The following is a 26626-nucleotide window of genomic DNA, read 5'->3' as shown; positions in this document are numbered from 1 at the left end:
CCGGTTGGCGAGAACAAGTGACAAGTGCATCTAACACGTCGTCGCTACCGATGTGTCGTCATCCACGATAGCGCAAGGTTTCAGGCATGGCTTATCGTATCGGTTTGGCGTTTATGACGGAATAAACATTCCAAGTTTATATAGAGTGGTTGACATACTCATCGCAGTCTTTACTAAGAACGCATGTCAGTGATGAATTAGAATTAAAAAAGACGTTTATTTTGCATCTTCAATTTGGTCTATATTATAAATTGGAGTTCGAACAGGAAAATAATTATTTTAAATATTCGATGATCATTTTGCGTATATTTATTTTGAAAAAAAAGTTTTATATGCTTCTTTCTTTTGTTGACATTGACTCACAAAAGAAGTGAAACAAATACATTAATAATACTAATAAGGCGTTCCAATTTACGAATACAAATCTGTTATAGTGGTATAGTGGTGTGAAGTATTTTCGTGGACCCAATACACAATAATTAAGAGCACAGTAACGGTAATACAATGGACCCAAAATCGGATTTACACAAAATGGATAAAATGGTCGGCTACGACGACGAAATAGGATTCAGCGAAGACTATGATTATGCTAACTATTATAACTATACCTACGATATAATGGATTCTATGAAGCATTTACCACTTGACGAGTTCTTGCCGACCGTTATCATTTACGGTATTGTTGGACTCATGGGTCTCGTCGGAAATTTGCTCGTGCTGTTTGCAATTGCAAGGGTTAAAAGGATGAGGACGATCACAAACATGTTCTTGTTCAGCCTTGCCTCTGCGGACCTTCTGTTGGTGTGCCTTTGTATTCCAGTCAGGGTAAGTTTTTAAACACGGACGATTTTTTAATAATAAAAACGTATCGTTACTATTAGAATAGAAATACAAATTAAATATTTTGAAATATTTTATGGGTTCAAAAAGTATAGTTAATTTATTAAAAACAATTATTTTCTATCTGCAATTTTGATTGTGGATGAATACCTATTTTATGCAAGAAGTACTAAATCTAGCTCAACTGACCCCTTTGTAACAGTTGAAAACACGTTTTTATTAAAGGAGATGTGCACATAATATATATTTGTATATGAAATAAAAATAGAATATGATATATATTCATATGCACACACAGACACATCAAAATTATTTTTTTTAAATAATCGCGGACGAAGCCAACTCGTTCTACTAAAAGCGTCTATACCAACTATATACCAGACATCAACTTTATTGGCATCCCGTGAAGTAATAAGAAGGCCCCATGGTCCATAATCTTTTGTATAAATATTACTTAATTACGTTGATGTTTCCCCAAATTATATTTGTGGCGTCATAGTTAGTTAATAACATCGGTGAAATACTTAAATTTATCAGACTTGTATTACACGAATACATAGAAATCATATGATAATATATTCGTTCATGTAATATCCAAAGAATTTAACATGCTATATTTATATCTATATTTATATACCTATAAAATCGAGTGTATGCTGTTATATTATTGACCCTACATAGACAATTGAACGACAATTTCTTTCATTACTCTTTAATGCAACCATATTTAAATAATTTGGAATTATTTTGATGTGAATTGCAAAATGTATAATTATAAATTATCTTATTAAGTTTGAAGATAATCATGTTTACAATAATTGTATACAAATCCTCCCCCAAAACGCTTATTACTGTATACTTAATATTATATAAATTATTATGACAATAACCAGAATAGAACCGGGTCTTTTTGTCTTATGGAAAACATCGAAAACAAGAACAAAACTTCATGTAGATATCTTTAAGATCTCCTCTTTTATTCCTTATTTTGTTAAATTAGACCTCACTTCTTTTACTGTTCTTTAGTATCCCCTATGCCTATCTGAAACCAGCTACATCTGCATCCAATTGAATTATATAAAGGCCCTATGGCGCCGAATCTGCCATGATCATATTAACGTTTTCCCTACAGATATAGGTGGCATCAAAGTACTTTGTTGATGTTTGTCAAAGACATTTTGTTCTCATGATTAGTAACTCATATATATATAGTAGTTAACAAAGTGTATTCAATACGTAATATGTTTTTAGAGACGTTTCATTGAATTATAATCCAGTGTATTAGGCTAAAAACTGATGTTCCATTTAATTGCATCATGATAATATTCAACTATTTTATTAACCATGGACGATATTTAGAAAGAAGATATACAAATTGCAGATTGTAAAAGCAATTGTAAAAGCAATAAGTAAGTCAAAAAGCAATAGCAATAATTAAATTTCAATGGCATATGTTTATTTGTTAAATGTTTCCGAGTGATTTTTTTTCTTTAATAACGATACACAATTGTTTGATTATAAGTAGTTCCTCAATTATATTGGTTGTTTATACCGTGAACTACAAACCGCTTCATTTATATATCCAATCCTTTTTTCATATGCCATTTGGTATTCAACATTAAGACATTTGAGAATTAATAGTATGCATTTAGACATGTGTTATTTGGAATCATACAAATTTAGACATTTGGCATTTGTTATTATACATTAACGCATTTTTCATTTGTTATTATACATTAATATATTAAGCATTTGTTGAATTTTTCGTATGCAGACTAGTTTTAATGACCGCAAGCTCTATTATGATTACACATATTTTGAGGTAGTATATATGTATATTCATGCACAAATAAAAGCATTTTATAATTCATGCATTATTCTATAAGCGGACAAAGATTACTGGACATTCTACATGACCACAACATTAAATGCTTAATGTTTTTACTTCATTCATAATTTTGTCTGCTTCGAGAGGTTATCGTGTGGTCATTGTCATATGCCAATTAACAGGACACAACTAGAAATCATGCTTCAAACAATTTGAAGATTGGAGCAATATGTTCTAATACTTGAAAGATTGTTTAAAGATAATACAAAGACGTTCACGACAAAATATCGTCAATTATATTTTGTACGATAGTGGTTGTATTTAATGAAACATTGTCATGTTTATATTCGACTCTGCGACCACACATCGGATTGAATGATGTTATGTAGACAGCTTACATGTATTCTTGAACAATAAACTTATGAATGTGGACTGTGAATCGACCAGACCCTTAATGTGTATTACCTAACATTTGAAGCTCGGATAGTTAAAAGTTACCAAAAAATCTGTGTCATCAAATAAAAAAATGAGTTTATGTATTTTAATGTGATAAAATATAAACATGAACTAAATAAAAACTAGTATTGTCAAAAATAATATACCATGCACAAAGGCATAGAGAATAGAACCGTGTTTATTATTTGTGGACAGAATATGTACATTTCTTCAAGAACGTATTCAATCTGCGCTGTTCAATGTCTCCTTAAATGTTTTACTGCGAAGTATGACACTGTCACTGTCGTTTAGGACACTCATGTATAACTCGAAAATTAAAAGACATGTAATCCTATTGGTATTTTAATAATGCCATTTCGCTGAATTGGAATTGAATTCGTGTCTGAATCATTCCTTTCAAGATAAGCAGCAAGAACACGATCGTGGTTATGTTATTATAAAGATACATATCACACAACATGCGAGTACATTATAATGAAATAAACATCATACAAAGTAACAGATTAAATTCATACATTTCTTTCGATAATGAGATGCCATGCAATATATGATATTTTTTAAAGTGTAATTAAGTTATTTAGTCATATTATTGTTCCTTAGTTAATGTTCTATTTTATTAAATCATTACAGATTCTGACCTGATATACAACTTAAAAGATCGCAGATGATATACACAATTATTTCTATTGAATTATTGAGCTTACAATAGTATTTTTTTGATCTAGCAATTAAGGTAATCATATGATGTCGCAAACACTTCTGCTTGTTTTCGTTTAAAATATAAAGATGCTCGTCTGTCTTTGTATGAAACGGTCCGAAGTGTATAGGCAGACAACTAGCCTTATGTTTATATAATATATATTATCTTGAAATTATAGCGCAAGCATGTCTTTATTACAAATGAAATACTGATTTATCATAAATATCACTACACATGTCATGACACTTTCAGATGGTACTTTAATCTTCTCGCGTTCCCGATTACATCTGAACTGTCGACAACGCACAGTTGGTGAAAACACATGTTATATGTAAAATCAGCTGTTAAAGAAACATCTTACTCATCGTCAGGCCTATGTATAACAAACCTGCGAGGCGCTGGAATTACGACCAAGCTTATATGCCTCATGCTTAAGTAATATGAACTTAATCTGATTTAAACAATTTAAAACAAGTATTTTTATGTAATGTGTTAATGAATGTTTAGTTAATTACCTATTACTTGTGCGGTAAAGTGCAATAGTGAACATGTGCACTTTAGACTGTCTGTCAGGCTTCTGAACAAATTCCAATATTGAAACCACTAAAAAGTCTGAGCTGATCTGTCTGGGCGTTAGAACTTCGTCAGATAACATAAAGCTTTATATAAGTAGTAAGGCAAATACAAACACAGACAGGAAGAAACGAAAAAGTAAATACATAGAATAGTTCGTGCCTCTGAATGCATATATAGTTTTAGGCAAATTCATTTGTTTTAAAGTGCATACATATACAAATAAAGCCACAAATAAAAAAAACACTACATCTAATAGCAGTACAAATCGGATTGTTTTCAATCCAATGTTACAAATGCTATATGTTCTGTCAATGTTATATTAATGTCTGATTTAAAACATACGCTGAAATGCGCACGAATGAACAATATACATGGTACAAAACATGTTCGAAAAAATAAATTTTCTTCACTTGAATTTTCCTGATTGAGATATACCCTTTTAAAACAATAGTTAGCATACTTCATTTTGATGTGTCTGGTGTATTGACAAGGATGAAGGGTAATTAAAAACATTTAGTTATAATACTATAGCTTAATGTATTACATAATTACCTTTTTTATTATACTGTGACTTACTTCTTTAAAGTTTCTCTTGTATGTTTAACTACGAGTGCAAGTTTCAAATAAGAACGTTTTTAACGGTATTTAGAACAGAATCTTTAACATCTGCCATACCATGTCACATAATAATATTTACGTGTTTGTAAACAGTGACATAAAGTGTTTAATCAAAAATGATTATCTGCAATGGAGTCTGGCGATTAAATTATAGACAGTCATAACTTAGTTATCGCACGTTGTGGGGTTATTATTAAACTTATCTACAAACTTTGAAATAGACTTGTATTCAAAATAATGGAGAAATGGCCATCTGGACGGCAGCAAACCCATTATTTCAAGTTTTATGTTCAGATAGAATTGTCTGAATGTTCAGATTCTTGAACGTGTTTTCCGTAATACAGTGTCACACGCGATGTCATTTTAGTTGTTCGCTTGCAATATGTAGCTCCTGAACAGACATTGATTCTGTGTAAAATCATATCAAAATTAACAAATACCAATTGGCAGGTATTGTTTTCTTTTTATTTTGAAATATTGAGTTAATTAGTATAATTTATTTCCAAAAAGTGGGCTCATATATTATCACAACCCTTGTGCTCGTAAAGCAACTGAATGTGGGGTCATATTTGTTCAAGTACTATATATTGGTGTATAATATTATAATATACAATACATTACGGAATAAGTTCGTATCGTGTTGCGCTCCCCCCCCCCCCCCTCCCTTAACAAAGAGATAAGTCGCAATAAGCTTTCAGGTATTTAACGTAATCATGTATAAAAAGCTTTTTTTCTAGAGCAGTTTTAACAAAAACGTCTTAATACTTTTGTGGAGCTTTAAACATTAAGTCAATTTACATGCGTATTGATTTCGACAAATATTTTTATAACATTATGTTATGTTCTGATTTCAATTACAAAAAAGTACATGATATAACATTAATATTCTATGAACACACACATATTATAAATCGACACATCATCCCAAGCTATAGTATAAGTGCAGTATAACGAAGGTTAAGCGTATTGGCTAGATGTCAAGATATTCACAAACTACATTCGCATATTGCATTCGCATTTACATAAGCGGTTCCGCTAAAGCTAGCAAAGGCGGAAATAAATGATGGAAAGTAGGCTACACAGAGAAGTGTGACATGTTATATCTCAATTATAATAACCTACATTTCAAAGCAATGCGAAACTATAGAAGAGAGTTCGAACGGTAAATTGTAAAAGTCTTTAAATGTTAAATATCGACTTGGGTTTAATTAATAAAGCGAGTACGTAACAAGTTAACTTGTATTTGAAAACGATTATGTGTTTTTGAAATAAATTATATATCAATAATTAAAACGAACTTATATCACGTATTTTCGCATGATTTCTCGTCGCGGCAAACACAGTGTTTATTGTCACAGCGAGTTTACTTGTTTATCGCTATCAGAGTTCAGAGAAATGAACCAGAAACACATATTCAATATTAATTAAATTAATATATTTATAATTGTTTTACTTCGTCCATTAATTGTTATGTAATCTTCAGAACATTAAGCTTAATTAGCAGAACAACTCTTACCTCAACTATAATTACAATAACAAAACGAGATATACTAGAAATACTTCAGCAACGCATTCATTTACTCAACCTGCCATGACGTGAATATGTTTTCTTACAATTACAAAAGCCGTAATCCCAAATTTAAACAGAGGTAAAGTTCAGTTGCACCAACAAGAGATAAATCTTAATCTTACTATAACATATCGTCATTTAGTTTTGGAAAGAGACATGAGACTCGACACAGATCTAAACACACACACACAATCTGGGATCGCTACGTTTTACCGGTCAATTCAAGCATGCGATGCTTACACTGTGGTATGGGACCATCTAAACCTATCTACACCTTAAAATTACGCCAAACATTTTTGTGAAAAAAAAAGTACAAACTAACATTAACTGATTCAAAGCAATACGTTTCAAAATCAAATTGCATTAGCCGAGAATGAATTCACTACTCAATGACTAGATACAAACAAAGTTCAGTATAACTTAATAATGAAGAATGAAACGAAACCTAATCAATTGTATCTTGTAAAATTATAAATATAAAATCATATGGTTTATCATTAAGATAAACGCCATTTACTATAAACAAGAAACCAAAATAATGGTTCTTATCAGCCAACTTAAACGGCTGTGTTATGCATGTTTATAATTCTAGTATTAGGCTGTATACAAATCAAACATCCTTAAGAACAAGGGACAAATCAGTACTGGTAGCACAACGCTTGCTTTAATGTACGGTCTTCAGTGTCAAAATAATAATATTCTCCTGTGTAGTATAATTTGGTTTTTGATGTTAACTTGTTTTCGTTTTTTGTCTTCTGTCAATCACTGTCAGTCAATTAGATAATTTTATTTTGTACAGTATATTGTTATACAGTTGAATGTATGCGTAATGACTTAAGCATTATATGTTTCTTATGTTTGTGCTAATTTCACGTATGAAATGCACGTGACCATTACGATTCTATATGGGTATTCAACCTTACAATGAATAACTAGTATTCATTCACATAAATAAACACGTGTGAGATGGCACACTGTTTATTTAGTTTAAATGGATTTAGTTTTCGGGAAATATTGTTTCTCGCTCACTAGGTAGCGACCTTTTGGCCAAGTAATTGTCGAGGCACGCCATGCCAACGATAACTACATGTACAAGGACATTTGCATAATTTTATCGATTATTGTTGTCAAATAAGTATTGCTTAATAGTTTGCTGAACCAACAAAACAACAACTGAAAGCGCTTTGTTAAAAAATAAATATAATTCGATTGTGTTTTGGGTTGCATGTCTCAATTTGTTTGCACTTTTCTATATAACGTTATCTTATTGCCTTTGCAGATTCGATGGTGCATGGGTAGAAAATCGAAAAGTATTTGCATTTCGAATACTTGATTTAAATGCCATTGTTCAATGAAGATGTAAATTAGACAGAAGAACTAAAATTCGTTTCAGCAGTCAATCATGTCAATGTGCGGAAAGTCTTCCAAAATAAAAAAACACAAACACATGGGGAAATATTAAATCAGATATTCATTTTGTTGTATTTTTATTATTGGGGTCGAATAAAACGTTATCCGGCATTAAGTATCCTTTCTTGAAAAATGTTTTAAATAAAGTTTTAATTCATTTGAAAGTAATAATACAGCAACATAAATGATAACACATGTGGCATTTAGGTTATATGATTGACAATATACATACTGTTTTCACTTTCTGTCAAACTGTATACATTTCCCTACAATGTATGCATTTTGTAGACTTTATGAAACTACTCCTAGATCACAAACCCCGTCAAGTACAAGGCAATGTGTGTCAGTCGAGTCTTGTAAATGTTGATGTATCAGTCAGATTATTAAAACAAAAGATGTATGTTATACATGTACGGTTTACACACGGTCGTAGTTTATTTGAACTTTTTCAGCGTTTTAACGATTTTAGTTTTCTCACTGCGTCATGAGCTTCAGATATAGCAAACAAGAAACCCCAGAACATCTTTCAGAAGAGAAATTATTGTTCTTATTCAATACATTTATTACATAACACCGATTATAAACACACTGATCAAAGCCGGGAATACCTCCTCGGACTTGACGTGGACTGCATATTATTGAGGATTTAAGGGGGCCTTTTCACAGATTTTGGCATGTTTTGAAGATTGTCAATAAATGCTTTATATCGATAAATGTAAACATTGGATCTAAAAGTTCCAGTAAAAACAGGAATACAATTAAAGAAAAAAAAAAGTAACCCTCAAACTGGGCTCGAATCACTGACCCCTGGAGTAAATGGAGTAAAAGTAAATAGCTTAGACCTCTCGGCCAACCGTCCTCAAACAGTGATAGTTTTATTTTCTACATAATATAAGCAATCCTCGTAGTATTAAAAAATATAACGATACAACAAAACTCTCCAAATTATTAAATCGTTTCGCATTGCGACGCTTTATAATGTACAGGTTTTTAAATCGTCAAAAGATGCATATAATGGATATTTTAGAGCATAGTAAATGTTCAGTATAATGGTTTCCTCACGAATATCATAACTACAACCAAAATGTGCGATTCTGAAATAATTTATTTTGATTTTGTCAATTTATCAAAACGTGAAAGGGCCCCTTTAAACCGGAATACGGTTGAAATACGATGACCGAAGCTTTAGTCATTCATTATTTTAAGTGTGTTGTTTGAATTTACCCAACGTTTATGTTGAATAAAAGGACATCCAGTGTACGTAGAAATTCCGTTAAATGTAAAAACACATGATATTTTAATTGAATGCCCCAGTTTAGCTCGAATACGATGTATGCTTGCTTTTGATAGAGTTACAGTCAAATTTAATTAATTTTTCTTTCTCCAACAACTCGACGTAAAGCCTCTGACCTTGAAATGAAATACATGATAATCAATACATATAGATGCAATTTGAAAATGTGCAAAATTGTCATTAAATCTACAGTCAGAAAGCAAGTAATTTATTATTTTTTAAACGGTACCGCTTTTAAAACCGAAAGTAGGATTTTTAGACGTATACGTCCATTTCGCGATAATTTTTAAGTTTTAAATCGCAAAAAAGACGGATTTCTACCTTGTAACCGCCAGATATATTCTAATTGGCATAGATTAACTATGTTTCTTATTTATGCTTATATTTACTATGCCACATAAGCTGTGTGGCTTTAAACAACGTTAATTAAAATAAATGGGATTTTAAGTAAGTATTCTGCGAGAAAAACGCGAAAACGATAGGATGATTGAGACCATACTGACACTGTTTATGTTTTGTTCCGCTTGGGCTATCCTGTAAAATGTAGGTGCAGAGTACCAGCTGTTATGTAGATGTAGCTCATTTAAGTGTTCTGCAATGTATACACTAATTGAGCATTGTTTTTTAAATATTTTAAACATGTGCGTGTTGTCATATTCTCATTCCCAATTGCTATATTCCCATTTTAAATACAGGAAAATGAAACTCCAATTATATTATCATGGGATACTCTTGTAACCAAGTATTTTAAAGGGAAGAAGCCTATTGCATTGACAATATGTTGCAATCCATTTGTATACACATTATTAAACATAAGATGTCTTAAAATGGGGTCACCGCATTCTTATGCTGTCTTGTTTCTGAGTGTAAACTATTTTAAGAAAAACTATTCAACACGTGCATCACTTATCTAAATATACATTGCATAGAGGCCATCCCTTTATTTTACCACAAGACGATATAGAAAATGCGGTAAGTCATCTTTGTAGAATCATTGCATCAACCCCACTTTAGATCTCTTTGTAGCAGTTTATTTTATACAACGTGTGTATGAGCATTTCGTTGTGAAACATAATTGTACACTACCTTAGAGATACGTTCAGTATAGTATCATGAATCGGCGAATTTTAAATTCTATTCCTTAATAAACCTACATCGTATAAAAAGTTGGATGTCATAGAAAAGACAACGGCGATTGATATATTACGTATTGAACAAAGAAAAATAAAGCGTTACACATCATTAACACAAATGATTGCAGGCACGAAACATTCATCATTTACATATAGGTATTCATGCCTTATCATTTACTGAAAACACATTTGATAGAAGCGTTCACTGCTGACTACAATAAATAGTAATGGTGTAAGTTCTGGAAATTTTATACTTCCCATATTTGTAGCAATGTTGCAACAAACGAATGTGTCATAATGTGTATGTTATTATAACCTCATTTTAAACGAAATAATATTCTTAAGTATAATAGGAACGCAAATAAAACTAATAAAAAGATACAATATATCATGTTTTATGATCTGAAAACAAAACATAGTTAAGCTTCGTAATAGAGCTGTATTACATTCAGTATTCGTCGTAGACTAAGCGTATAACGGGGAAACCCAATGAGATGTGTGCTTGTTTGTCCGTGTGTTAATGTTTACTTTTTTGTTGTATTAAGGTCACGAAAATTTGAATTTCATATAAGCTTAAAGATACTTCGTGCGTCTACAAGTAATTTTTCAATTTAACAATTTGTCTTTGACTAAAAACATTTTTGAGAAATTAATATCGCGAAATTAATATATGGAAGCACTAAAACATGCGAAATCTATATGCAAGATTTATGTCGGGTAAATAAATCAATCTCATTAACGGCATGTTTTTGCTCCTTTGAATGTGTTCTGATATTAATGCATTTTAAATCAGATAAGACCATGAAATTCAGAAACTGACTGACAACATGCTGACATTTATTTCTTTCGTTTTTGTAAAAATTGGATAAAATATTTGCGTTCTTTAACCACTATGTGCTTATTTTATCTGCTGTTACTGAACATATGTAATATGACACTCTCTTAAAATACCAATTATAACCCAGAGCGAGCACCTGTCAGTTGGAGTTAAATCTGTCTTTGAACAATGCGTCTATTTTTTTGACGATTGCACACTGGTGGTTTATATAAATGCTTTATTGAGTTTTAAGAAGAAAGAAACAGTTGATCATCTACAAATTGTGTTAAAACGTTCAAGTCAGTGTAAACCTTGTACTAACTCACTTCATAATTACGGTAAATCAATATTAAAACGAGAAACATCAACACTTGACAGAAAAAAAGACCATTTGCTTAAAACTAATAATAAGATATCAATGTTTCTTTTACAATTACACAATATGGCCATGAGGATCGTTTACGACACTGCTTTCATCAAAAAGTATGTTCACCACTTAGCTGACATCTCTGCACCTATATTATAAAACACCATACAAAAACTAATCTGCTCCATATTCGATTTCAATCATTTGGTACATCTAAACATCTAATCATTAAAACTATTGTATGCTACGTTCCATATTTTTACCAGAATAGCTTACTACTTACATACAAGTAATTTACGAACACAATAGTGTGTCAGGATCTTGAAAACATAGACATTGTCCGTATAAACTGAATGACGTTTACTGGAGAAAATACAATGACAAGAAATTAAAGTTTCCAAAACCGTAGCGAAAAATAACGGTACATGTAAAAGGTAAATTTACTCAGAAATTTGAAACTAATAAAAGCCCTGTAGGCAATAGCACATGGTTATAAAACTACAGAGATTGCGTGTGCGTGAAGCAGAATCTCGAAAAGCTAAAATTCAAACGTAATTTTACATTCATAACACTACATCTGTGCACTTCTGAAACGCATTTAACATGAGTATTGATATGTATTGTGTTTATATAAAACAATCGTTCTCAGTTTGTAACTAGATATATTTGCGACTGCATGAAGATAAAATTTTATATTGCAATATAATCTTCTATCGATTTTCGTTTGGACGTTATGTTAAGAATAGTGTTAAACGATATGTAGTAGAGCATGCAAACAAACAACATGATAAGGTGCACGCGTATAATTGCTGACACCGTTTCCATTAACTAATTACATGGATTGTTCCGTCTGCACAGGCGAATAATAACAAGTCATGCAGAGAGCTATTACGTTATTTCGCAGAAAATAGACCACAAATCAATCGTTCAAATAATTGTATACTTCGTGTATTTGTAGACATTGTGTCAAAGGAGTTGGTTTGTGTACCGTGTGTCGTGTAGTCTGAAGGTTGTTCTCAAACACTTATAGCCGTCTAAACAGTTGGACATAGACCATTAGAAATGTTCTAATATAAACCATTTGAAAGCAATAATCATAAAACAATTTAAACTTTTGATAAAATAAGGTGAATTTTTTTAAACCTTTGCATTATCGTTATTAAAAAATAGTAATAACATATACTATGGATACATGAAACACGAAAAATATAATCGTTTCGACAAGGTTTTCTTAAGAATGTTCTTTACTCATTGCAAACTTTCTAAGATTAATACGTATTGGTAAACTGCTTTGTTTAATTTAACACCAGCATGTAAGAAAACTTAATCAAAGAACGCATTAATTTGGGAATAGGCGCGGCGTAGTGTTTACTTTCATGAATTGGCAAATTGTGGAATACCATTTCTGAGTAAATTACTGCGTCTTGGGAATTGTTGGGGTCACAAAAAGTGTATGGCTCTCAATATGAGTGCGTTACTGACAGAAAGCATGGACTGCCTTTAGATCTATACCATTGAAGCATAAAGGAATAATACTTGTAAAAATAATGAACATCCAAAACACATTATCAGGAAAAACCTTCGTATTCCATGCTTATTACAAGTATGTACGGCAATACAAAAATTGCATGTTTATTATAAAACATTTAACTTAAAAATGTATCTTAAGTTGTTTTTAGATCTTTGATAAATTACTGACGAACGAGTTTCTAGGTCTGCTGCTTAAATACCTTTGAGAAATATAAATCATTACTCAAGTTGATAAGACTTTCGTATATTTTTGTTTCGTGTTTCAGTCATTTAATATAAATAAAGAAACAACAACAACTCAGCAGGAGAAAATTGTTAGCATAATTTTGCCCTTATTTACAATCTTAATTTCTTTTTTGATAATATCAGATTTCCAAGCATAATTCCACACAAATTCTGACTGTTATATAATAATTGCGTTATTTTTTTCTTCATTATTTGTTTCTTGATGCATTGGTAAGCCACTTTAATAGTATGTACGGTATAATAGGCGGTATAATAGTTTATATAAACGATAGCATCTCTTTTGTACGTAGACATGATTTAGAAAGTGACGATATTGAATCTATTTGGCTACAAATCAACATTGTAAAGTACAAACCATATCTAATTAACTTTGTTTATCGCTTACCAAATAGCCGTCAATCTTGGATTGACTCATTTGAATTACAGATAAATAAGGCAGACATGGAAGATTGTAATGTGTATTCAACCGGGGATTTTAATTTTCACTGTTTAAGCCAAAACATATTTAACAATAAGAAATGGGAAAACTTATCACTGATTTTAATTTAAAACAACACGTGTCTTTTCCAACAAGTGTTACGGAACGTTCATCATCAATATTAGACCATTTGTATTCAAAATATGACAACATTTCTGAGGTTATCATACCAAAAATAGGCATAAGTGACCATTACCCAGTAGTTTTTACATTAAGCGTCATTGGTAAAATTGTTAAAACAGATGATCATAAAATTATTAAGTACAGATGTTTTAACAAATTTAATGAAATCAATTTTCAAAATGACTTAGCAAATGCTAATTTTGATATGGTTGAAACAATAGAGGATGCTAATGAGACATTTGAAGTATTTTATAACATATTAAACTCAGTCCTTAATAAGAATGCCCCTATCAAATATAAAAAAGTGAAGAGATTACAACAACCTGGTTGGTACAACGTAAACGTAAAACAAGCAAGGTCTTTAAGGGATAAATATAAACGTGAATCTAATTGGCCACAATATAAGTTGTGGAGTAATAAATGTAACAGTGCAATCAAAATGGCTAAAAAAGAATATTTTTCGAATGCGGTACAAAACAAAAAAGTGCGAAATCGCTCTGGAAAACTATTAAATTAGCATCAATTGAACACACAAAATCCTCTATTTTGCCAAATGTAATAAGGAAGGATGATACGATAATATCTGGTAAAACAAATGTAGCTAATGCACTTAATGACCACTTTGTTGACATCTCGAAACTTATTAAAAAGACTAAATTTGCTGAACACGATTTCCACTCACTGAAAACATATCTAGATGCTAAGCTAGAATCTAAGCATTTCTCTGTTCAGTTTATTACTACATCAGAAGTTAGTACTTTAATTAATCAACTTCATTCAAACAAATCTGCTGGGGCTGATGGTATAGGGCCCAGCATTATTAAACTTTGCAAAGAATTCATTATACAACCAATCACTGCTCTTATAAATAACTGTATATCACATGGAACTTTTCCCGACATGCTAAAAATTGCAAGCGAAATACCTTTATACAAGGGTGGATCGGTAGAAGATCCCAATAATTATAGACCAATATCACTTTTACCTACTATATCTAAAATATTTGAAAAGCATATAGCTAAACAATTGCATATATATCTAGAATCTACATGTCTATTAAACAAAACTCAGTCGGGTTTTCGCAAATATCATCCTTGTCAGACAGCATTGATTAATATAGTTGATTCATGGCTTAAACAAATTGATAATGGAAATCTGGTAGGTACAATTTTCTTGGAATTAAAAAAAGCATTTGATCTTATGGACCATAGGGTTCTTTTACACAAATTAAATCTTTATCATTTTAATGATAGGTCATGCGACCTATTTTCTTCATATCTCCGCAATCGATTTCAGTTTATCAAAGCAGAAAACACTACCTCTACTTGTAAAAGCATCATTGCTGGTGTTCCCCAAGGATCTATTTTAAGACCTCTTCTATTTATTATTTACGTTAAGGATCTTTTGCTAGATCTTACATGTTATTCTGCAATGTATGCTGATGATACAACATTGCACACTGTGGGAACAAATATTCAAACACTTCAAAATAAGCTACAAACAAATCTTTCAATTGTAAATGATTTGTGACAAACTAATAACATGATTATTAATCCACTAAAAACTACTTGTTTGGTATTAGGGTCAAAACGGAAAGCTCAAAACATAACAGATCTAAAACTTAAAATTTCAGATACGGTGATCAAAACAGTAAATTGTCAAAAACTTCTTGGCCTTTATATTGACAATACTCTATCTTGGAAACTACACATTAACAGCGTTTGTTCAAAAATGTCATCAAGAATGTTTCTTTTACAAAAAATAAAACCATATTTAACCCTTGAAATGCGTAAGCTCTTCTATAATGGGTATATCTCACCTATATCCGACTACGCATGCGTTACCTGGAGTTCAGCGGCCAAAACCGAAATTAATAGAATAGTCAAAATACAAAAGCGTTGTGGTGCACATATTTTAAATAAAAAGTACAACACTAATTCAAAAACACTATTTAAAGATAAAAAATGGTTGACTTTCGAACAGCGCAATCACTATTTCACGTCAGTATTTAAAGCATTTCACAATCAAACCCCGACATACATACGTGACCTTTTGACACCTTCACAAAATAATCACCATAACTTGCGATCTTGCGAAAAGGGGGATTTAAAGCTAAAGCGAATACCCAAAACAAACTATTTCAAACAATCGTTTGAATTTTCTAGCAAAACAACTTGGAATTCGTTACCCCAATCTATACGTCAAACAAACAATTTAATTACATTTAAGAAAAAATTAAAAGCTTATCTTTCTTCCACACTTTATGAAATAAACTGAACATGCTTCCTGTTGTTTTAGTAAATAACATTAGTTTAATGTTTAAATACTGTTCTTGCATAAATGGTTATTGTAGTTTTATGTCTGTCATTTGTGTTTAATTATAATATATATCATTATATGTGCATGCATATATGATTTTTTATGTTTTGTTCTTATTGCTCAAGATGAAATATGATGTATTTGTTGTAAATTGTATCTTGTTAGAAGACCTTGTTGAAAATAAGAAATGTATTATATAAATTGCATATTATGTAATTTCATCTGATTTATTTCTTAACAAGTCTATCTTCTTTAAATAAAGATTTTATAATTATTATTATTATTATTTAAGCCTCGTTAGTTTTAAAGCGAACATCATTGCATCGACGGCACATTTTTGTTGCTTTCGTTCAGTAATTCATCATGGTTTCAATCACGGGCGTTAGGTGGATTTGTTTGCTTAACAAGGACAGCGCTTGATTAAACCAACAAAATAAGGTTTGATTAAACAATAAGTCACAATAAATTCCATACTGCTGTGGCATAGAGTTTGTTCATTTGTGTCCGATAGAGTAAGCAGAAAGTGACATTAATCAATTTGTAACGTATTTTCACATAATAATAAACACATATTGCGGTGCGAGGGGTTAAAACGGCAATTTTTCTTAAAGTATGTATTGATAAAATGAATCGTAAAGAGTAAAACTAAGTAATACATTTGAGTCGCGCTCTTGGAAAAGGGGGCTTAAAGGGGCCTTTTCACGTTATAGTAAATTGAAAAAATTGAAAAAAGTTGTTACAGATTCTCAAATTTTCGTTTTAGTTATAATATTTTTGAGGAAACAGTAATACTGAACATTTTCAAAGCTCTAATATAGCCGTTATATGCATCTTTTGACAATTTAAAAACCTGAACATTATAAAGCGTTGCAACGCGAAACGATTGCATAATTTGAGTTCTGAGTTGTCGTTATATTTTGTGAAACTGCGAGAAATTCCTTATATAAAGTATAAAATACTTCTCTTTTTGTATGATGACGGATGGTCGAGTGGTCTAAGTGGTTTTCTTTTACTCCAGGACTTCAGGGGTCAGTGGTTCGAGCCTTGCTGAGGGTTACTTTCTTTTTCTTTTTTAAATCTTATTCTTGATTTTTAACTGGAGCTTTATAGATCCAATTTTTACATTTATGAATATAAAGCATTTAATGACAAACTTCAAAACATGACAAAATCTGTGAAAAGGCATCTTTAATGCACCTACAACATTAAACTGTGTAATCTTTACAGGCTAATCACGGTCGGCACATTTCGCCTTAAATGGATTTTTTAAAGAGAATTACTTTCAACGAAAATTCCATAAAATCCGACAGTGTTGTTCGTTAATACACAGGCTAATCTGTGGCGTCACTTTTCGTGCAAGCAATAAGCCCGGTTTCCCGAGAAAGAAACTTGTCTATTTTTGAAGAGGGTTTATATTCGAAGAAGTGCATCACCAGCTTTTTTAATATATGAGTCGTGTTCTGAGAAAACTGGCTTAATGCATGTGCGTAAAGTGTCGTCCCAGATTAGCCTGTGGAGTCCGCACAGGCTAATCAGGGACGACACTTTCCGCCTCAACCGGATTTTTGCTAAGAAGAGACTTCATTTAAACGAAAACTGTCATAAAAGCGGAAAGTGTCGTCCCTGATTAGCCTGTGCGGACTGCACAGGCTAATCTGGGACGACACTTTACGCACATTCATTATGCCCAGTTTTCTCATAACGCGACTCATATGTTCATTTAGGGATGCACCAGATAACTAAATATTAACTGTTTACTTATTACTGCAACCGGTTTTATAACCAGTGAATTATTTAACATAAAAACCTGAAGTATACGTAATAATCATACACTATTTCTCTGAACGCTTACGTTGGTTAAATAATCGGTCCTATATTGTTCGTAATTCATTGTATTTAATAGATTTCCAAATGTATATTTGATCATGTATTTTAAAATCCTGAAAACGACATATGTACATAGTCATGTTTTCAAAGCACATGTACATATTCGTATAACATTTAAAGAATTATGAAATTCGGGATAGCGATCAGGCCTAATTACGATTGTTTAATAGCGATTATACATGTATATTCGACCTTACGAATATGTGTTTAACTAAATGAAAAAAAAACGCAGAGTGCAATTCGTAGAATGAGCATACTCTATCGAAGAATATCATATGCAGAAATAATTATAGATACATTTTGTATAAGCACCATAACAACAAAACAAGGAATAGTTATTTGTTGTTTGAATAGCGATCGTAATTACGGGCTTTGTCCTTTTTGAGTGCGTTGTGTTTTGGTTTTACACTAAAATAACGTGTAAATTCTGTTAACGTAAAAGTCGTTTTACTTGCTCATGTGAATTGCGTTCTATTTCATTGCATTATTTCATTTAATTCCGAGCTGTTTTGAATTGAATGTACGCCATTCACGTGTTATTTTTTATTACAATGCTTGTCGTTTTGCAGTTTCACCTGTATTATTTGTTGTTGTTTTTTTTAATGTAATTGCGCGGTTTTTTACTGCTCGTTATTCATGTGCTATTTTTACTTCAGTGTGTGGCGTTCTATTCGTACACTTGGAACCTAGGCGAGTTCATGTGTCGGGGTACTCATTACGTGCAGCACGTGTCAATGATTTGCTCTGCGATGACACTCACCACCATGAGCATTGAAAGGTATGGCTAAGATGACTTATTTATTTGTGTCGCGTTCTGAGAAAACTGGGCATAATGCCTGTGCGTAAAGTGTCGTCCCAGATTAGCCTGTGCAGTCCTGTGATATTTTTCGTTTAAAGGAAGTCTCTTCTACACGAAAATCCAGTTTAGGCGGAAAGTGTCGTCCCTGATTAGCCTGTGCGGACTGCACATGCTAATCTGGGACGATACTGTACGCACATGCATTATGCCCAGTTTTCTCAGAACGTGACTCATTTATTTAAATTATTTTATTATTGTTAACTTAATCAGTTTATATTTAACATGAAATACCATTATTAAAGGTGTTAATCGGATGAATTTAATTTTTACATTAATATCGAAATGGAAAATGCCTTTATCAATGCTTTCTATTAACACTTAAAAGAATATGTTACATTTGTAATCGTAAAACATTTTCTATTAATGGCACAAAACACTTAAAAGTTTCAACATACATTAAGTATATCATTTTATTTTAAATGACATTAAAATCAATTAAAATAAAAATGTACTTTTGGAAAGCTTTAGAAGCTAAAGGTCATTAATTGTTGAATAATCTTATCGATATACAATATTCTTACAGCAGTTATGTTCACTGCATCTTAAGGTATCAGACCGTTAGTTTCATCGGTGTGTGCCTAATAAGTTTGTGTTTTGCCCACAGGTTCATCGCTATCCGATTTCCGCTGCGCGCGCGTTCCCTGTGCACTAAGCGGCACGCGCGAGTCGTCATCTCTGTCACCTGGGTGACGTCATTTGTTGCCGCTGTACCTATCATCTTCGTCATCGTAAGTATTGCGACGGTGATAAATTCAAGGGATCGCAAGTTAAATGTTATAATTTTATCATTTAAGTTTTGTTTGGCCTTTAAGAGGTTTTCATCTTACGGATCTTACTTCTATTCCCTTTCTTGAATAAAATTGATATTAAATTGTTGACATGATAATTATTTTTTAAGCAAAGGAACTGATTGAGAAGATAAAAAATCAATTCAAATATAATACAGTTATTTTCGTAAAATATTGCAGCAATAGCTTTCATATAAAAAGAACAGAAACAGATTCCGTCAAGCTCGGAAAGGACTGTCAGTCAAGAATCAAGCTGTACGTGCGAAGAAAAGAATAAATGCCAACAAATGACTTCCAAAGCATACCTTACAATTGAGACCCATCTGCTTTCAGAAACACCACCCAGTCGGCCAGAGCTTCGAGCACTTCTGGTGCGTAAAGTGGTTCCCGGACATGCCGCTGCTAGGTCGCGCGTTCGAGCTCTACATGCTCGCCATCATGCTGATACTGCCCTGCCTCGTCATGGTCATCACGTACACATGGATCGCAAACATTATCTGGCACGTGGCCACGATGCGCGCCGACATGAGGTCGGGCAGGTATGACATTTCACCTTGAAATCTCACGAGCGCGTATGTACACGAAATAGTTTAAATCCGCAAATCATTGTATTTTAATCATTGCATCTCAATCATTAAATTTCATTCGGAACCTGTTGAAAACTGTTTTGCGCTTTTTATACTTAGTATTAAAATATGATCTTTTTTGACCCCTAAATATTTGTATTTCTGGACTGGCGCTAAAATTTAAAGGTTTATTCTGATCATATTTTGATGTCCTGTAATAAGAACGTTTGTCTTGATGTAAATGCATATTTTTCCTGTAAACATATCTGGATTGCGATTATTTAATTTAAAGATACTTATTCCAGTATTAGTTGTCGACGGCCCGTATTATTATAGGTATCAAAATATTATGTAACCCTTCCATTTATTAACCATTTGAGTCGTGTTCTGAGAAAACTGGGCTTAATGCATGTGCGTAAAGTATAGTCCAAGATTAACCTGTGCAGTTCGCACAGGCTAATCAGGGACGACACTTTCGCTTTTATTGCATTTTTAGTTTCAAGGAAGTCCCTCCTTACCGAAAATCAAGTTTAGGCAGAGAGTGTCGTCCCTGATAAGCCTGTGCGGACTGCACAGGCTAATATGGGATGACACTTTACGCACATGCATTAAGCCCAGTTTTCTCAGAACGCTACACATTTTATGGTCAGCTATGTTAATATTGATGCTTGCACATTTAATAATAAACTTTGCTATGATATATAGTATACGTTGCAGTATAAATGGCAAACAACGGAATGGCTATACTTGTAGTTGTAAGATACTTTATTCCAAGAGCAATACTGCAAACTGCCCTGCTAAGTAAGGGTATATTTTCTGCCGTATGATCGTTTTATGTCATTACGCAAATATGTATTGGCATTGTTTATTTGTTTCGCGCAAGACTTTACAAAAGGACCCGACAGGAACAAATTGGGTAAATATGGAAATGCGACACTAATTGTATCTGTGATTCAATTACATGTTTTGTAAGCAACGTTTTCTTTTGCTAGAAGTAGGCCATATTTTGCTGTTTTTCGATGTAGATGAAATTATTTACATTCGTTTCTAGATTGGTAAATAGGTGTTGTTGTTTTTTTCTTGCCGTTCTTGTTCTTGTTGTGCAAGTGAAATACAATTTAGAAATGTAATGTTGTGAGTAAGTGCTATAACTTTGATGTATGTTATTGTGTTGTTATCGTCCGTTTTCTTAAATATTTTTACCATTTAGGTAAATATAGATTACATTTCGATCTTTTGGATGTAAAAGTAAATAACGCCAACAGCAGCCTCCCTTCCATAATAAATAACAACACCAACCAAACAGCACCGACGAAAACTAACAACATCTTATAATTGTAATTTTCATTTATGGTACTTACATTTTATGTTGCAGTTGCATTTCTGAAAACCTAGAGAAATCATCGGTAGCTAACGGTACTTCAAACGGTGTTCAGATGACACCAACCACTGACAGAACATCCCGTGCAACACCCGTGGTACCGTTGACGTCGCCTCTAGCAGTTTGTCCGTCCACAAAAGCTTACGTTGATGACGACCGGACGAGAAAACAGGTATATCGATACAGATAAATGTGGTTACCAATATGATAGAAAAACCGTATTCATCAAAATCTTCTTAGACTTAAGTCTAAGAATAAAGAGTATTCTTTTAATTGATATATTCAAATATTGCTTGAATTTTGAGTCAAACTTGGCATTTAACACCTCAATCTATAGCATTCTTCATGTAGAACATTTTGTTAATGACACAATCACCAGTGGAGGCATCTATATATTCAAACACTGAACGCATTTTCTTGGTTCCAAGTTTATTCTTTATTGTTAAGCCCAAGAATGGGTTGGTGAATAAGGGTCTTGTTAAATCGAAAGGACCGAATCCAATTTAGGAAATATTTACGAATGATACAACTTTAATGTTCAGTTTATGTATACAGATATGGTCTTTTAAAAGCATGCTTGAGCGTTTGTAACCCATTCCGTTGCTCAAAACGAATGCATCATTGATGTGTCATTGATTTAAATAAAGAACACATGTGATTTAGAATCTCTGTAGACACTTCTTTGCAAAATAAAAATATTGTTTTTTATATGCCTTTATAGCTGACGCAAGAGGATTATAAAAAAACATTTCGTTACAGTACTAAAATCAGTGAATAAGTCCCATGTACAACATAATATTTATCTGTTGAAATTGAAGATCATAAACAAAATGAGTTCAGATGCATTAAGTTCAATGCGTGTTTTTCGACGACCATTTAACCCATTTATGCCTAGCGTCTAGATAAAAGCCCTTCGCAAACAGCGTAGACCCAAATGAGACGCCGCACAATGCGGCGTCTCATCTGGGTCTGCGCTGTTTGCTTACAAGAATTTCTGTAAGAAATGTTCTAAATATAGAAATAAATATACTAGACATCCGTAATTTTTTTAATAAATTGATCCAATTTAGAAGGATGGGAGAGTCCACTAGGCATAAATGGGTTAATACCGTGTGCGAAGACATGCTCTCGATTCACTTCTTGATGAACTGCTATTTCATACTCAGACAACGCCTTGGTATTCTGAACAATATGTTATAATAATTATAATGTTATTTTAAAATCCTTGAAACCTTTTTTCCGATAATTCGAATGAGGTACAAAGTAAAATGACGCAAATCCTGATGGTTATGTATTGGCACTCAACGTTATGTGTTACATTTTTGTCCATAATTAAATATTCATTTGGCACGCGTTCATTTATCAGAAAATATTTTTTTTTATGAAGGGATTTTATACAAAATAGTGTGTTTTTTTCATTGTCATTCAGTTTTGTTTTCGACGTATACAAATTATGAAGCCGAAACCCAATCCGATGTACCTCTATGCAGCAATTTGTATTGCAGGTGGTGATGATGCTCATGGTGGTGGTGGTCTTGTTCGCGGTATGTTGGACGCCCCTCCTCGTGAACAACCTCCTGACGGCCTTCGATGTCATAGACCACCTCCACGTCGGCGCTCTGAAGCCTCTCCGCATCGCCTTCCACATCCTTGCATACGCCAACAGCTGCGTAAACCCCTTTGTGTACGCCTTCATGTCTAAGAACTTCCGGGACGGCTTCAAGCAGTCGGTGCTCGCCTGTCTGCGCGGCAGCGAGTACTTGATGCGAAGCAAGTCCCGTTATCTGACGTCGACCACGCGCGCGTCGACGTCGAATAGCGCTGACGTAATAAGGCAAGTGACGCACCGGACGGATTCGCTGGCTATGCGACGTTCTAGCGACCTTCTGTAGTTCTGAAGCACTTGGCGACTGGATATATTGCTGAGACAAGTGATAACTCTCAATTGTATAGACATGTAATTATGGACGAAAGTGTTGATCACTCTCGGTTAAATTTGTCGTTGTTCGTATTGCTAAGTAAATTGTAACGCATTGCAGCTCACACCAACATGCACTTTAAATGGTAGTAAATATGTGTTGATGCTTATTGTGGTGTTCAGGATAAAGAATTGTATAATCGGTCGGCTATTGTATTGTATTTAATGCCATTTGTACGCTTCGCATACGCGCACGTAGGTTGCTGGAACAACCATTCTGACGCGTGAAGTTTGTAACTTGTATGTTTTATGAACGTTCATATGAAGCCGTTAGTATATTCGTGTATAATCGCTTCGCATCAAACCTTAAACAAACGTTTTCAGTATGTGTTTGTTTTTCGATGTGTTATTTGATCGGGCGATTGTTTTCAACAGTGGAATTAATTTCATAGGAAAGATGATATAATTTTGTTAAGATTTCATGTATGTTTTCCCCCTTTTTTATTGATTTTGTATATGAATGAAGACCGATCCACGAGTTCTTTTAATTGAACATGCAATAACGCATTAAAATAATAAAAAGGTAATTGTACAGAATAAAAACAGTTTTTTTAATCGGCTTAGTCAAACGAATTTGTTAGTTTTAAGTCAGAAAACGTTGTATTTACAAAAAGATTTAACCTACAAATGACCTCCAGATATCTTTGGAGCATACCGCATGGAAGTGAAGGCGTAGACTAAATTCGTTCATATCAGAAAAACTGTCGAAAAATCTTCATTTCACGCTGGGATAATGCATTTACAACAGTTCCAGTTAGCTCGCCCGGGGTACTAATCGTTATTCGATGCTTGACAGACATACGATTTAGATTTAACGCACGTTATTACATTTCGCTTGTTAACGCGTACAGTGCTAACTGGTGTTCCCTTAAATGAATAAATCGCGGGTAATTATGATATAGTAAGCAACACTTTTAAATACATCAGTGCTGTGTCAGAACACAGCTGCACGTACCGCAGTTGTAATTTGTTAAAACTCGTGAATAGCTTTTGCTGTATCATGGCGTTTCGGCTCGATCAAAAACACTTTATTGAAAACTTCACATTTCACTATGTAATAGGTTTCTTTACCATCCAACCCAAACAAGTAAAACACGCCATTTGCGGCTTTTTTTGGTTTGTCGTAAATGGGCATACGATCATATCCGAATGATGTAGCTCCAGATATTCCTCGGAATCCGTAAGCTCAGATGAAAAATTTTAACGTCCGCTTATGAGATCACCAAGCCTTGCTTTTTGTGTAGCGGACAAGAAAGCTCCTGACCAGACACCGCGGAAGTGCAGGCTGGTCTGGAACTACGCTAGCCAAGTATGAAATAAGACCGACTTTCGCATACCCGGCTCATTTTTCATTATTGGGCAGGTTACCTAAAGTGGTTCGCATTCAAGTTTGACTTTGATCAATAATTTACCTGCATAAAAACGTTGACAATTTAAAAAGGAAAAACACTCAAGTCTTTATTCGAATTCAATGTACAAGGGTCGTCTTCGCATTTACAGCTAGTCATTTTACATGAGATGTCAGTATGACATGTAATATCACGGAAACCCATCAGATGTAATAATTCTAACCTTCCGGCTTTTAATAAAATAAAATATTTGACATTCCGATTCCTGATCATTTCGCAAACACATTTTAAAATGCTTACGCGGACGATGAAATTTGCACAATGTCACGTAGAACAATAACTTCATACGACGCTTGCAATTTGAATTGAAGAGCAAATACACGCGGAAACATTCAGAATTTAAACATGAAGTACATTACTATTCTTACTTCCAAGAGGTTTCAATTTCTGGTAAAAAGCATATAGTCCACTTGATAAGTCAACAATTAATATCGAGTTTCTCCACACATCGACGCAAGAATATTGTGTAAGACGTGTATGCGACTTAAGCTTATAGCGAGGCAACCGAAAGCAGAAACAAGCGATATCTAAAATCGTTATCCGTTAAAAATCAAAGTAAATGTGTGTTTTTTTAACGAATTGGTTCGATTATGCTTTTATTCTCATATATTTGTTATCGTCTGTAACACTATTAAGTTTTGCGCAATCGATTAAACTTTTGTCATATGATCAATTTTAGATTTGTTTTTACATTGACTCTGTATTCTACAGTCTTTCTGTATTTGTTTTATACCATTTATTTCCGTATTTTCTTGTGATGTATATATTGGAAGGTATTATCTGGAGAATACAAGGTTTTATTGTAAAACAGAAAATATTAACCCAAGATGAATGAACATTTCATAACAGATTGCATCCATCTTTCGGTAATTGTTACCGTGCAGAAAATCTCAAAAAACGATCTCGTCATCTCGTTTGTCTCTGATTTTATTGTATATTTCTAGTCAAAATTCGTTTTGCTTGTTTTGCAAACGTATTTTTCACAACTATTTTTTAAGCTTTTTTTACCTCTGCACAAATATCAGAAAAATAATCTGATAATCGATTTTTGTATAATTTAGCATTAAAGAAACGTTACTGTTTCGAACGACTGAGTGAGATTTTATCACAAATATTTATCCCGTAGAAAAGTGTTCACGAAGTATTCGCCCATTTTCTACTGAAATGCATGCAGTTGTAAAAAAATAAGGTTGCATAAGATATTGGTCATATATTCAAAGCCACTAGGTTATTGCTATTACTTTTTGAATCATGTAGGCAATTTCAACAATTGTTAAAAAAACTTAGTTAATAGTGACACATTAAAGTTTAACATTACTGCATAATAAAACTGAAACTCCTACAATCATAAAAGTGAAATTTAATTTAAAATGTTGTTTGTAACAATATCTTTTGTATTGAAACATACTGATTTAATGTATAACCATGTTGACAATGTCATTGACTGCTAAAC

At 32.8% G+C, this 26626-nt stretch overlaps 1 protein-coding gene across 1 annotated transcript; it reads left to right on the top strand.

Moving 5' to 3' along the window:
- Positions 1-26626, top strand: LOC127853112 (cholecystokinin receptor-like). The gene is made up of 6 exons (XM_052387342.1): positions 1-825; positions 18849-18970; positions 19656-19779; positions 20173-20378; positions 21781-21958; positions 23292-26626. Exons 1-6 carry the CDS (start codon positions 505-507, stop codon positions 23676-23678), a joined length of 1338 nt encoding a protein of 445 aa, XP_052243302.1. The 5' UTR covers positions 1-504; the 3' UTR covers positions 23679-26626.

Source organism: Dreissena polymorpha, chromosome 12 (genome assembly GCF_020536995.1).
Source record: "Dreissena polymorpha isolate Duluth1 chromosome 12, UMN_Dpol_1.0, whole genome shotgun sequence".
Taxonomy (NCBI): domain Eukaryota; kingdom Metazoa; phylum Mollusca; class Bivalvia; order Myida; family Dreissenidae; genus Dreissena; species Dreissena polymorpha.
The sequence above is the reverse complement of the archived record's forward strand: the minus strand, read 5'-3'. Positions and strand labels throughout refer to the sequence as shown.